The 13,887-nt window shown below is 45.9% G+C and overlaps 1 protein-coding gene across 1 annotated transcript; it reads right to left on the reverse strand.

Annotated features, from left to right (window-relative positions):
• Positions 1-1,631: 1,631 nt before the first annotated feature.
• Positions 1,632-12,108, reverse strand: cspg5b (chondroitin sulfate proteoglycan 5b; the record flags this gene model as incomplete). Its single annotated transcript, XM_083981868.1, has 5 exons — positions 11,955-12,108; positions 6,216-6,993; positions 4,848-5,036; positions 4,336-4,498; positions 1,632-1,823 (listed from the first exon to the last, which is right to left on the reverse strand). Exons 1-5 carry the CDS (start codon positions 12,034-12,036, stop codon positions 1,632-1,634), a joined length of 1,404 nt encoding a protein of 467 aa, XP_083837994.1. The 5' UTR covers positions 12,037-12,108.
• Positions 12,109-13,887: the final 1,779 nt, after the last annotated feature.

The raw sequence follows: 13,887 nt of genomic DNA on the forward strand, positions 1-13,887 counted from the left end.
CTAAATGCAGCTCTATCAGATCAGAAAAAATATCAGATCAGGCCGATAACCAATATTAACAATTTTAGGATTATTTGGAAAGAACAGGCTCTGGGACCCCTGATACCTCAGGTGTGGGCCCAGTAGGCCCATTTAGTAATGCATCCATGGATGGAAAAGGGTCAAAACAGATGACAGTACAATTGATCACAATAAGACATGGAAAAATTAAACAAAACGCCAAATGATACATGGAACCAGAGTCACAGATAATCATATAAAAACTGCGGGCCTGAATAGAAATGATTGTCAATTGTCAAGTGTTGATTCATTCAAATTACAGGATTAAAAACTGGAAGTTGAACAACAGACAGAGAAATATGAACTCAAAGCTCAAAGCATATAATTTAACTTTCATCACCATTCTTTTTTTTTTTAAATGCTCATCTGTTGAGTCTGTAATTGACAAATTAAAACTCAGTAATCTGTGACATTCTCCCTGCACTGACAATGGGTGTGAGTTAAAGCCTGCTTTAAATTTTAATGCTTCCACAGGAAGAATTGAGAAAAAAAAGGTCTATTTCAGGCTGTTGCAGTGGTTTCTATTCATCTTGAGGAACTGTCCGTGGTGCTGAATGGGCACACAGTCACTATTGTGTGTGTAGTGTGATCTGTGAGCTGCCTACTGTGGTACAAAAGCAGGGGTCAGCCATGCATTCAGTTATTATTAGCATGGGAGCAGTTGGGCAGTAGTTAGCTTCATCATGAGCAGGCATGCAGAGAAAGGAGAGAGCGAGAAACAGAGAGAAACAGAGAATCTCCAGGGAAAGCAGAGCTCATAGCAACACACAGGGACAAGCTGGATAAAATTAAAAAGATTTATTCCAACCACTGTGAACTATAATCCTCCATGTATAGCCAAAAAAGTACAAAAGAACCTCAAGTACATTAAAGTATTAGAAATCACATTGAAAACCAAGACACAGCGTGTGTAATATGTGTATATAGATTCAAATATCAACTCCAAGCAATTACCTCATATAATTTATCTAAACATATCCACTTATTAGCAATGTCAAACATGAATATTTCGCAAATACAGATTCACTGGATTTCCACGTACTTCTTTTGCAAATATTACGTTTTCAGACACTTTTCGTTGATAACACCAATGCATGCGAGCGGAGAGGGAGACAGTAAGGCGGGGCAGGCGAAGGTGTGGGGGGAAGGGGAGGGGGCGGGGGCAGGAGAGGAGACAATGAAGGAGCGAGAGTTCATTGGTCAAAGACCAAGGCAGGGCATCAGTAGAGAGAAAAGTCAGTCATTAGTTGGTCCAAGCCAGAGATTTTAGACCAGAGTGAGAGGCAGACAGAGAAGAGAGAGGAGGCAGTGGCGCCACTATGTGATCAGTGATGTCATGGCAGCCTTGTAAACAGGACTTTTGTGCTTCTCAAGTTGTATCCTTAAATTCATGTTGTGCTTACTTTAGACATTTAGGCCTGATTAAAACGGTATAAAACACACAATATGTACTTTTCAAGGTGTAAACAATGTTAGCCTGTAATGATCTGTTGTTGCTGTTGTGGCTGTTTGTGTGCGCACTGAATATTTTGGTCTGATTCTCCGGCAGCGCACTTTGACAGGTGGTGACATTATACCAGGTTGTTCTGGAGCATGTTTACCTCGGCATTTTCCTCTGTGTTGTTGGGGGTGTGGTCGTCGTGGACGACAGAGGTCGGGCGATTGTTCTCGTGCTTGGGGGAATGAGAGTTGAGGATGTTCATAGACCCCTCCTCCTTGGTTTGCGGGGACTTTGCGGGGTCCTCCTGCTTCTGGGGCTCATCCTGTGGGGAGAATTGGTTACTCTTAAAATTTGCACTTACAAACACATCTTGGTATACAGAGAGAGAGAGAGAGAGAGAGAGAGAGAGAGAGAGAGAATATAAGACACAGGGTTCTGTAACCTAAAAATGTATCATCTATTGTTCATTCACTTGTATTGGAATATGAATTTTACATCATTTGAAGGCACTGAGTAGCATTTCCTGTCATTTAACAGGAAAATCCAATGGTCTGGCAAATGCTATGTTCACCTAAAGATGCATAAAAATTGGTTTGCATAAACCTCTGTGGCACATTACATCCTCACAGACCTGCTCCTAACCAACAGGTAAGAGAAGAGGAGGCTATGTGTGTTAGAGAAAGTACAGTGTCTCCAGATAATGGAGTCAGTGGTATCACGTACAGAGCAGGGACAATGAACATATAGACTCCTCAAAGGTTTTTTTTACTTAACCAAATAAAAACTAAGAATTAAACTTGAGCCAAAAATGGAAACTTAAAAACGTGCATGTCAGTAACAAACAAATAAACTCATATACCTATGCTGCAGAAAGCTTGTGTTGTGCTGCAATAAATGATCTTCTTGAACTAATAGGTCACTGTATGGACTGATAGTCATGCTGTACGCCTAGACCTTTGTCTAATCAACTAATCATACCTCATCCCTTTAAAAAAATACCGACCGGCTCTGTGACATTTAAAAAACTGCACTGCAGACTATGTGGCTGCAGGGGCTTTTTAGCCTCTAGACCTGACATTTAGAGCATCCGGAAGTCACAGAAAGTCGTCAGTAACAACTGCGCTGAAATGCCAGCGGAGCTCCGAGAGCAGCGGTTTACATTAGAAAAAGCAAGTCGCAAATTGCTCACTCCAGTTAGCCCAGCCAAGTGTGGGTAATGGCCTGAGAATTAATATGCGATATTTAAAATCCATCAATCTGCTCTCGTGTTCGTGACTGCACGTGTGTTGAATGAACTAAATGCATGCAGTCATCGACGCGAGCCGTGTTTGCATCGCTGCAAAACTATTGTGTCTGTGTACATCTGTAAATGTTGAAGCCATCGATTGATTGGTATGTCAGTCACAGACATCTGAAGGTCATGGTCACGGTCACAGCGGGCAGGAAGTAGGGCATCATTGATCAGTCACACTGGCCATAGCTGGACACGACTCACTTAACGCCCTTTCACGCCAGAGATGGCAAGTTTAAAAAGCCTGAGGTCCTGCAAGTAAAACGGCTTTGCTCTGTTGATCTCATAAAGTTTATTCAACATCTCTGTTTAATCTCTATTTATATCTGCCTCTGTTAATAAGAATTTCCATTGATCATTGAGTTGAAAGGTTTAGCCATGCCTCAGTAACCTTACATACTGTATTGGCTTAGTAACCTAGAAACCCAGTATGGCTGATGAATGCCAAACAGGGGCGCACATAAATCTGCCTGAAAACACAGCCCCCCTTTACATATTGAAAAATGAATAGAAATTGATTGAATGCATCACTGCATACACATTCATATTCATGGACACACACATGCAGCTACAGAATGCATTTCAACGTATAACGGCAATACATGCACAACCTTTGGAGGAGAGTTGGGCAGAAAAGGGGAGACCTGCTGCACTGGGACCCTAAAATGGCTGTCTGAGCTTTATGGGCACGAGAGAGCGAAGCAAGCAGCTGAAACAAAATGGAGGCCCGGCTTCCTCATCGAGCTTTCTCAGGAAGCTGCAGAGGCACGGGTAAGAGAGAGAGGCAGCAAATGGGGGGAACTTACTATTTATTCACACAGCGCTGGCTACATGACACCTCTGAACAACTGATTGCGGCAAGCTTTGCGGGAGGTGATTAATCATTTCACCTACAGTGGAATACGGCTGATACAGGATCAGGTGCAGGAGGGGGGTTTGTTTGCAATGCGAATGGAGAACCAAAATCTGGCGTCTAGCAGTTGCACAGTGGATAAGTTCAAAGCAAAGCCAAGGAGGGAGACTGCTGCAGGCAATGTGGATGTTTCTGCTCTGCTTACCTGGAAGTGGTTATAAGGGTTTCTGGGTTTATATTCCCAGGTATAGCTGGTTGTTGATGGCCTCTGAAGGGATCGGCGAGTGTGAAAAGCATTAAATACACACTTATACTGTACAGAAACAACTCCAGGTGAAAACCCAATAAAATATAGAATTTACTAGGGAATCAAGGTGAGTTTAGCGTGTGCATAAGACTGCAAGGCTTAGTTAGGTGGGTGTTTTCAGTACAGATAGACGGCCATGCACACAGACACGGACGGATGATACATTGATCGAACCACTACTCTACTCGAGCTGGCACAGAGACAACACAGGAGAGAACGTAATGAGGAAGGGAGGAAAACAGATGGATGGAAATTAAAGAGAAGCAGAAGAGAGAGAGAGAGAGAGAGGGAGGGAGAGGGAGAGGCGGAGAAAATAAAATCGAATGGAAGAAGAATGGACGGAAAGAGAGAGGAGGGTAAACATGAGGAGAGTTGGGGCATACCTGACAGATAATGTTGTCATAGTACGCCAGGTTGTGAGAGTGAGCTTGGGGAGCGGGCGGAGGGGAGTCACACAGTTTCCTTACGTTTGGCTGCGAGCCGTCGGCTGTTGTGGAAACCGAGAGTCCGTCCGTCTGTGGCTCAGTGCTCTGTGGGCGGTACTTACTACAGCAGGACACGGAGAGAGAGAGAGACAGAGATACATGTGTGGGTTAAATATTTGCAGCAAACTTTTTTTTTCATGTTTTCTTTCAATCTTTGCATTTCAGGTCCATATTTTCCCACGTTGCACTGCACAGAGTGAAACTAGAGACCTAAAATGTACAATCACAATCTAAAAATACAAATAATTCAGTGGATACCAAAGATAATTAAATCAACTGTGGCTGATGACTTTAAAATCCAAATTTGCTCCCACCACCAAATAGTGTAACTCACAGTACATATTTTTACATTCTCACCTCCCAGTTGCACACACACTTACACACACACACACACACATGGTCACACACACCTGCGTTTGCGAAGGCGCCTGTTCTCGTTCTTGAGGCGGTGCAGCCTCTTGGCAAAGAATACGATGATCATGAAGAGGAGGAGGAGCATGAAGGAGGCCACGCCCACCACCACACACAGCACCTGAAACTCGGTGACTGCCCAATCACAGCGCGTGCCTTTGTTCCAGATGTAGTCCTGCACATTGCACCTGGATACAAAGGGAGGGAACAGAGAAAACATGAATATTGTTCATTCTTTCATCATTCTACCTCATAGCTTATCAAAGAATTTTTTTTTTTCCTTTTTTTTTTTGAATTATCCCTTTTGGCTTACTACTAATCTGCTGTGTGGAAAAAGCCAGCGGTCAGGAGTGTTTCCCCACTGCACTGGCTTATTTGGCACATTTATCACTACAGCTTGTTATCCTGAGTAAAGAGTGTAAAATGGTACTCAGGCCTGATGACATGGTGTCCTGAGGTCTGTCCAGCAAAGCAGGGATTCGGCCTGCAGCCTAGTCCTTAATGAGATCAAAGGATCAGGACACATGCATGCGTGTATGTGTGTGTTTATGAACGTGTGTGTGTGTGTGTGTTTGTACCTTATCCATATTCCTGTCTATTCCCTGTGGAGCTGCAGGCAAATGTTTGAACCCTTAGATACCCCTGTGTGTGCATCTGTGTCTGTGACCGTGTGTCTCTTTGCGTGTGTTGCGTTAACATTAGGAAGTGTGTGCATGTGCACGTGCATGTGCGTGTGTGCTATTACTCAGCAGGTATGATCAGGTGAGCAACAGTTTACCTCTAAGCTTACAGTCAGGTTGTAGGATTGGACAGATGGTGCTATCAAAGCGTGGCGTACGAGTGTGTATGTCTTCACTTAACATGCGTGTGGTGTGCGTTCCTCCCTAGCCTCCCTGTATTATCATATTTCTCACACACTTTCTGTGCCTGCATACTGCGTGTGTCTATATCAGCTATCAAAAGCATAACACACACACACACACACACACACACTGCCTCCAAAACTGAGCTAATCCTTCGGCGACCCTGCTGTGTTCTTGACGAACCCTCATGACACATTAAGCCAGCCTTCTGTCTTTGTGCATGCGTGTGTTTTCTGTGTGTGTGTGTGTGTGCTTGTCTGAAATGTCCTAAATCTTTTCTTTTGTGTCGGAGAGGGAACATATTGGGAAAATTTCACAACACAAATTAAAAGAGGTGGGGGGAGTGGGGGCGCCCAGACACTTCTGGTGCCGCTTTCATAGTGTACATTTGTGGTATGTGCACGAGTTTTCCTCAAACATGTCACTGCCTTCTTGGTAAAAAAAAATGTTACAAAAAAAACCGACTGAACTTTACCTGTAGATTAAAAAGTGTGTTTTTCTCACCTGCAGAAAGCTCCCATTCCTGCCACCACGGTGCACACCCCTCCATTGAAGCAGAAATTGGGCTCAATGTCACACTGAGACACACACACCCCTGGTCCAGAGCGCACAAAGCCCAGCCTGCAGCCGTCAGTCCCCATGGCACCACCGAGGCCCAGCCCGTCCCCCTTGTCTGGCCCCGGCATGGGAGGAGCAGGTAAGGAGGGTCTGTTGTCCACGTTCGGCTTCACCTCGTCAGGAATGACGGAGGGATCGGTGAGGAGCGGATTCTCGTCCTCCATGTCGGCCGGGGGTGAAGGGGTGGGCTCGGGTTCTGGAGTAGTATCTAATGCTGAAAGGTCGTCGTCGGGGGACAGGTAGTCGTAAAAGTCAGAGAGCGTCCATGCGGTAGGGTCTCCACCTTTCTGCTTCTGGGCCTGGGGTTTGGGGGCTTTCGCCCAATCCAGAGCGGAATCAGAGGGCACAACATCCGGCGCTGGGCTGTGGAACTCTACGGTGATAACGTCGTCGGACAAGGGGTTTCCAGGTTGGTCTGGACCTGCCCCCCCGGCGGTGAGCTCTTCTCCAGCAGGCGGGTCCTCGTCTACAAAGTCTAGGTGGACACGTTTACGAGAATGGTGATGTTTGGCGGAGCTGAGAGGGAGTTTGGCGCCGAGACCTGCTCCGATCAGATGGTCTCTCTCTGCCGAGTCGTCACTGAGCACCATCCTGGCGTTCAAGGCCTCGTGGTTGACAGACGACTGGTTGTGGTGATGATGGCGCCTGGCCAGTGAATGCCTCCCTGTCAATCAGACACACAAATCATCAAGATTGACTTTTGTTTTCTTATTGCGGATCAAGCTCCAAAAACACTGGTTTCTATACACTTCCCATAATGCAGTTCATTGGATTCTATCTACCTGGAAAACAGATGCCACTAGAATGTAACACAGGTTTTTCATCAATAAAAAATGTGGTCTCGAAGCCCAAGCCAAGGTAAATGTGACGACATCCACTTGGCTCATTTAGTCATACCAGACACAAAGCTGCTCCACAACCAATGAAGACATCATCCAGCTGTTTGCACAGGCGGCTGAGTCCTTCATGTGACAGGTGAACTGACGTTGATGTGTAAAATCAATGGCGTGCCCCTTTGACTTCATCTTATTGTCAGCATTGCATCAGCCGCAGAGCAGTGGAGGAGTTTGTCAGTTTTTTTTTTTTTGTGATTTCATCTAAATATAGAGGACAGCATAAAAAAACAAAGGCTTGGAGCAAATCCCATAGCGCTGTCTCTGTTTTCTTTTATAAAGATTGTGGCCAAGGGTGAAACATGAATAATTGAAATGGATCCCCTCAGTATTTTGCAGAAATGCCTTAAGGCTGAACCAGGCTAGGTTTCTGAGAGAGTATCGTTAAGTCAACATATCCTTCACTCTGAATTCACCTGCCTTTCATGAACACTGTAAAATAAGAACACGCAATAGGAAGACAAAGAGTTGCTGTGGGTTCATGTTTTAGGAGCTATTAAGTGATTAATTGTCAAAGAAATCAGAGCAAGAGCTGAAGACTGTCGTGTAATCAGACTGTGGAGATGTAGGATTAGGCACATTGACTGATTGTCTAATGTGCTCTGGTGACAGAGGCTGGGTGAGGATTAGATTAGGATTTAGAGCTATAGGTTAGAGGCCGATCGGTCAGGCACTCCTCCTCTGCTTGGAAAGCTGCAGGGAAAGATGCACACACACAGCCACAGAGGCCGAGAGAGAGAAAGAACAAAAAAAGGAGAGGACAGGGAGGGAGGCTACAGTCAGACTGGAGCTCTTAAAAGTTTTTAACGTGCAGCAAGTTGCCGATGGGTGGGCCAGTCATTACAAGCTATTGCTGCTGTGCAGCCAAACATCGTTCAAACCCGCAGAACTCAATTTTAAATTCAAGTGGTGATCCAAAAGTTTCCAAAAAAAAAAAAACCTTTTGATTTTGTCCTATTTGACAGAGGAAGAGAAGGTATTTCCAGTCTTGGCAGTAGCTTCATATTAAACATACAGACATAAGAGTGGTATCAATCTTGTCATCTAAGCCCTGGCAAGAAGGCCAAGTTGTGCCTCTTCCAAAATGTAAAAAGATATCTTTACAGGGGGAAATAAAGGGAGCAAGAAGAAAGAAAAGACCCTGCTGGTGAACAGATTGGGGAATATTTTTCTTGAGCAAGAGGTACTGTTCCCACAGTTGACTGAATTTCAAATATCCACTTCTTCATAGTTTTCCACTGGCCTGGTACGTCGTCTCATCCAACTCATCCAAATACTTGGCCAGGCGGCCTCTCTCCCGCTGCCACCCCGAAATCACTGTGCCCAGTGAGATCACTGCTTTCAGTGTCTGCCACCTCATTCAGAGCTAATACAAAAACCATCTGAACGTGCCTGGAGTCACGAAGACTCATGGTGGCTGAGAAACCATGAGATTCACCTCACACACACACACACACACACACACACTGCTGTTGCCATGGTGAGATGTAAAGAGGTGCCATGTTGAAAGGAGGAGTGGGGCGAGGGAGTTGCAGTGGAAACAGAGAATCCAGTGTTCGCGCGCTCCCTCTCTTGTTTTTCAATCAATCAGCCTGCTAGTCAGTAAACGTTAGATGCCAACTCCATCTCTGGGAAAACTGAGGTGGAATGAACTCAAACGCTTGTGAAAGAGATAGACATGCTCCACTAGTTAAAACTGATTACAACTCATTCACATTTCATTTAAAGGTTCAGTCTGCCAATTTGTTCCCCGTCGAGACTCAGATGCCACATCCTGTTAGCAGCTGGCAGTCTCATAGTGATTAGAAGAGCAAAAGGGAACATGAAGAGATTACAAGAGCAAGATGAGCAAAGTGAATGTACGAGCCCCTGCTTGGCAATTTGATTTCCGTCTTAGAAATGGTGCGATTTGTGCCTTTGACTGCCGCTCCGCTCTTCACCTATACGGCATCACACTGAGCATGTCACCATGGTAACAAGTTTTACCTAAGGTCAGCAGAGCTGGCCACAGTGCAGATTCCCAGCGAGCCTACACCTCACCTGCAGTGCATAGTGGGGTTTATTATCAGTGGGTTGTCAATAATGCATATTGTTGTTGTTTGGCCCAGCCAGTGAATCCAATTATATTATTTTAATATTTTTTACAATAAAATGTGTTTTTTGCTCAAGAAACCATTGATAAAATGTTGCATTGCATGTGTCCAGCGGCTCTGAGTGTATTTCATTTATCTTTTTTTTGACACCTCTTAACTGGTCAACCCATAACCCCCCACCCCCACCCACCCACCCACCCATACACCTGCATTTTGGATTTTTAAACCATGAATAGCCGTCTCCTTCCCCTTCTGTGTGCATGCGTGTGAAAGTCAGTGAGATGCTGCTGATCTGATCTATTGTGACATATCATGAGCTTTCTGGGGCTACAGGGCAGATGGACCTCACAGTGTGCAGTCACTCAGACAGTAGACACACACACACACACACATACACACACACACATATACACACATACTTACATGGCAGAGCACCCAAGAGTCTGGATTTGGTCCATATTCCTTTACATGGCCTTCAAAGATAATCAGCATTTCTGTATGTTTCTGTGTGCATCCGTTAGTGGACTGACTATTTTAGAGAATATTAACAGAATATTAATTAGTACTTCTATAATCTAGTCATTGTCATTTTTCCAGTAAACGCAAGAAGAATTTAATGATTGCTACTTCTCACATTCAGAGATTTATTGGATCTTCACCTTATGAAAGTCAATAATAGAATATCCTTTGGTTTCATAAAACAGGGTGTAAAGATGGATTTCTTTGCAATTGTGTGCAGTTTATAAAGTCAGTGACTACAGGTGACAAAACAAGCATTTTGGCAGTTTTTCGTGACTGAACAATGAATTGATCTGTCAAAAATCTGGCAAAAAATAAAATATAAATGATCGGTGCAGCTTCTGTTACACAGTCATTTAAAATCACAGAGCTGCTGTGAGAGCAAAAATCTGTGCAATGAACTATAGGTTTGAAAAATTCAAAGTCATATAATTCTTATAATTCATAAAGACATAGGCCTCTGGAGGCCCACTATAGGAATATTAAAGCCATATTTTCTACTGTGTGGTCTCCATTCATTTTCTTCTTCTTCTATTACTGGGTAAGGGTCACAGAGAGAGAGAGAGAGAGAGAGAGAGAGAGAGAGAGAGAGAGAGAGAGAGAGAGAGAGAGAGAGAGAGAGAGAGAGAGAGAGATTATAGTATTTTGTATTTTACCTGTGTGTAATTGAGCCCTCATTGATATAAACAGTGTGGACAAACTCCAAAATTAGCTTTCAGTAGATTAATCGAGCACCTTTTCTGAAACAGTTCCACACAAACCTTCATGCAGGAAGCTTCATTTCAGGGCTGTTGGATGAGACTGCATTAGTTTTGACCGGCTGTAGCTGAGTGTAAATGAGAAATCACCTGTGCTGCCTTCCTTATTAATCACATACCCACCGCCACGTGCTCTCTGGGGTTTAGAGCGCGCGAGACAGGCCGTACATTTGCCGGTCAATATGTCACAGCGTTAACGCCTGGTTACACATTGAGGGCGAGAGAGAGATGCGGCGAAAGGGAGGAGGGGGGAGCGGTACAGTGGCAGCGCGTGCCCATGCATGTGAACCCCGGCGACCCTCTGCGTGCACGAGCCACCCTGTTGCTGGGCAGCGGCAGCGGCGTTCATTTCTATATTTCTAGGATTTTTCTATGTGTGTAGCTACTGTGTGCCAACAGAGACATGTCAGGTTTCCGTTCCCACACTGTGCGTCTTCATCTCTCCAAGGGACGGGAGGGACAGTAGCTTAATAAGAGTGGGGGTCGGGGTGGGTGGGGGTTCGGTTGTCTCGGGCTTCTCCTGCATGTCTGGAGGAATTCAGTCCTTTCAACGCCGTGAATTAGCCCCCCTGTAGCCTGCCCACCGCGCACCTAATCCCGCCTTTGTCTGGGCCACGCACCGCCGCGGCGAGCCGCAGCTGCAGCAGCCACTGAGCTGTCAAATGTCTCTGTCTCTCCGATCACCCACAGACATGTGTGTCTTCTTCTGTATGGAGATGCACACTGACACTGCTCGAGGGCCAATAACGTTCAAATAAGCCAGTTATCTATCAAACAGTTATTGGTCTCTCCAGCATGCAAAGGTTTCCCCCCCCCCCCCTCCTTAGTGGACATGATGGGATTGGCCGGACCATACCCATGCCCGCCAACAGTCAATGGTTCAAGTGTCATTAATAATCTGTACAGCGGAGAGAACATTTCACACCAGCTCGTCACATTAACCTGCACATCTTCGTGATTGATCATTAGTTTGTTGAATGCAAATATATATAAAAAGCACCAAATGACATCATTGGTGCTAGAATGCAATTGTCAGTGCATTTAAAAGATAAGTGTCCAAACAGAATTCACCATCAACCTATCACTGCCCACCAGGTTACTGTCAATTGGCTGAAAGAACCAGCGCTGACAATAGAGAGGTTATTAACCACCACCATTCATTTGCATGGCAGCGTCCCTATGTTGCATAGATCGACAGTGTCATTTGATGTTTTCCATGTCAAAGCCTTGGCGATGCAGGTGTGATTTGATTTATGCACGTGAGCGCTTGCATGCAACACACACACACACACACACGCACACACACGTATCCACATGCATACACACGCACAGGGTGGGACTCGGGTAGTGCACTGGACTTACCGTGAGCAGACAGGGGGGTGATGACCAGTGAGATGGTCAGCAGCACCTGCCAGGTCCCCAAACGACTGTCACCGCGCGCCATAACGTAGGCTAGACTATTCCCTTTAACACACTGATGCAAACTCTGATTCCGTCCCTGGTTTCAGCGGTCAGATCGTGGACTGAGCGATATAATCCTGCACGGCGGATCCTCCAAAGTTCAGATCTTGCCCGTTTTCGCCATGTCTCCGTTTTCCTCCCCGGCGTCTGGCCTCCTTCACAGCTGCAGCGTGCGCGTCTGTGGTTTTCCGAGTGCGTATATACGTCTGAACCGTTTAACGGCTCCGGTTCGGTCCCATTGTGCCCTCTCCTCTCCACACCTTTTGCGCGCGCGTCTCTCTCTCTCCTTCTCTCTCTCTCTCTCTCTGGGTCCGTCGACGGCACCGGCAGCACCGCGAGGAGTTGTAGTAGTAATGCGCGCGACCGGCAGAGGGTCTGCGGACGGGATTTTAATGAGCCGGGTTTGTCGCTCGCCTTCCTGCCTGAGATCCGTTAAGACTTTTCCCCCTCGGCTACAGAGGCGATGAGCGGCAGAGCGCGGCGCGGCGCGGCGCAGAACGGCACGGCACGGCAGGGCGCGCGCACACACTGTGCGTTTGGGTGTCAAAGTGCCAACGCACACACATACACACGTGCACACAGAAACACACACACACGCGCTCGCGCAAGTAACTGTTTGGCAGTGTCCAGCCTCAGCCGCCTGCTGTAGCTTTGTGTAGAATCGGGGTGAGAGGGGGATTTAACAGCGTCTGTTGTCACTGGATGTCAATATGCTCCATTTTACACCACTGCTAATGTGTGTGTGAACATTATGTCCAAGTGTCTCTCTCTCTCTCTCTCTCTGTCTGTCTGTCTGTCTGTCTGTCACCCACTCTCTCTGGGTGGTGTTTATATGTCAGGGGGTTATTTGGGTGCATGTTTGCTTGGTTTTGGCCACTACAGTTTGTGAGTGTGTCTGTGTGCATTTGTCTTCACCATGGGTGGTAAATCCTCTTACTGTTATTTTGTGATATAGGGCTCCAGACAATGGCATCTGCCTATCCCCCCATTACAGTAAGATACACTGCCACACTGTGCACTGCTTAATACATTCTCTTCCAAAGCATCATTTCCATTATTTCCTTCATCTACCCACCACACACACACATCACCTTCCACGCTGCCTATGCACCACTACATTTTACTATCTGTCCCTCCATCACTCTAAATAGTGTAACATGTAATTGCTGCTTTGTAACACTAATCCACTTTCCTGTTTTTCTTTTCCCTTTTCCATCACAAACAGCCAACAAAACGGCCTGTGGAGGGCTGACTACCCACTCTCCTCCTAAACAGGATTATGTCAGATACATTATGAAATAATAAGACCAAATGCTCTGTTGTGCAGTGAACAAACTGCAGTTCCACTCATTACTCATTGAATCGGCAGTGAATCCATTTCCCAGTCCCCTGCTGTGAGCTGCATCCTGCTCTTCCCAATCAATTATCCTTCAAAAAACACCAAAATCCAAAACTGAGACAGCTCCTCGTCTCCTCACTTCCCATAACAGAACAACAGGAATTTGTATAAGAAGGAGCTGGCAGAGTGAGAGAGTGAAAAATTGAGGAAGGGACAGAGACGAGAGGGGAGGAGAGAGAGGGTGTGTGTGTGTGTGTGTGTGTGTGTGTGTGTGTGTGTGTGTGTGTGTGTGTGTGTGTGTGTGTGTGTGTGTGTGTGTGTGTGTGTGTGTGTGATGGGATATAGAGGATGGACGGGTGAGCGTTGAAGAGAGGGAGCTAGAGAGTGTTTGAGATATAGAGGAACAGAAAAATGTTCACTGATGCACTGCCAAACAGAGCAGAACGAAATTGCTTCTGCACCCCCCACCCCATACACACAAAAACACACCCACAA

Source organism: Trachurus trachurus (assembly GCF_905171665.1).
Source record: "Trachurus trachurus genome assembly, chromosome: 11".
Classification (NCBI taxonomy): Eukaryota; Metazoa; Chordata; class Actinopteri; order Carangiformes; family Carangidae; genus Trachurus; species Trachurus trachurus.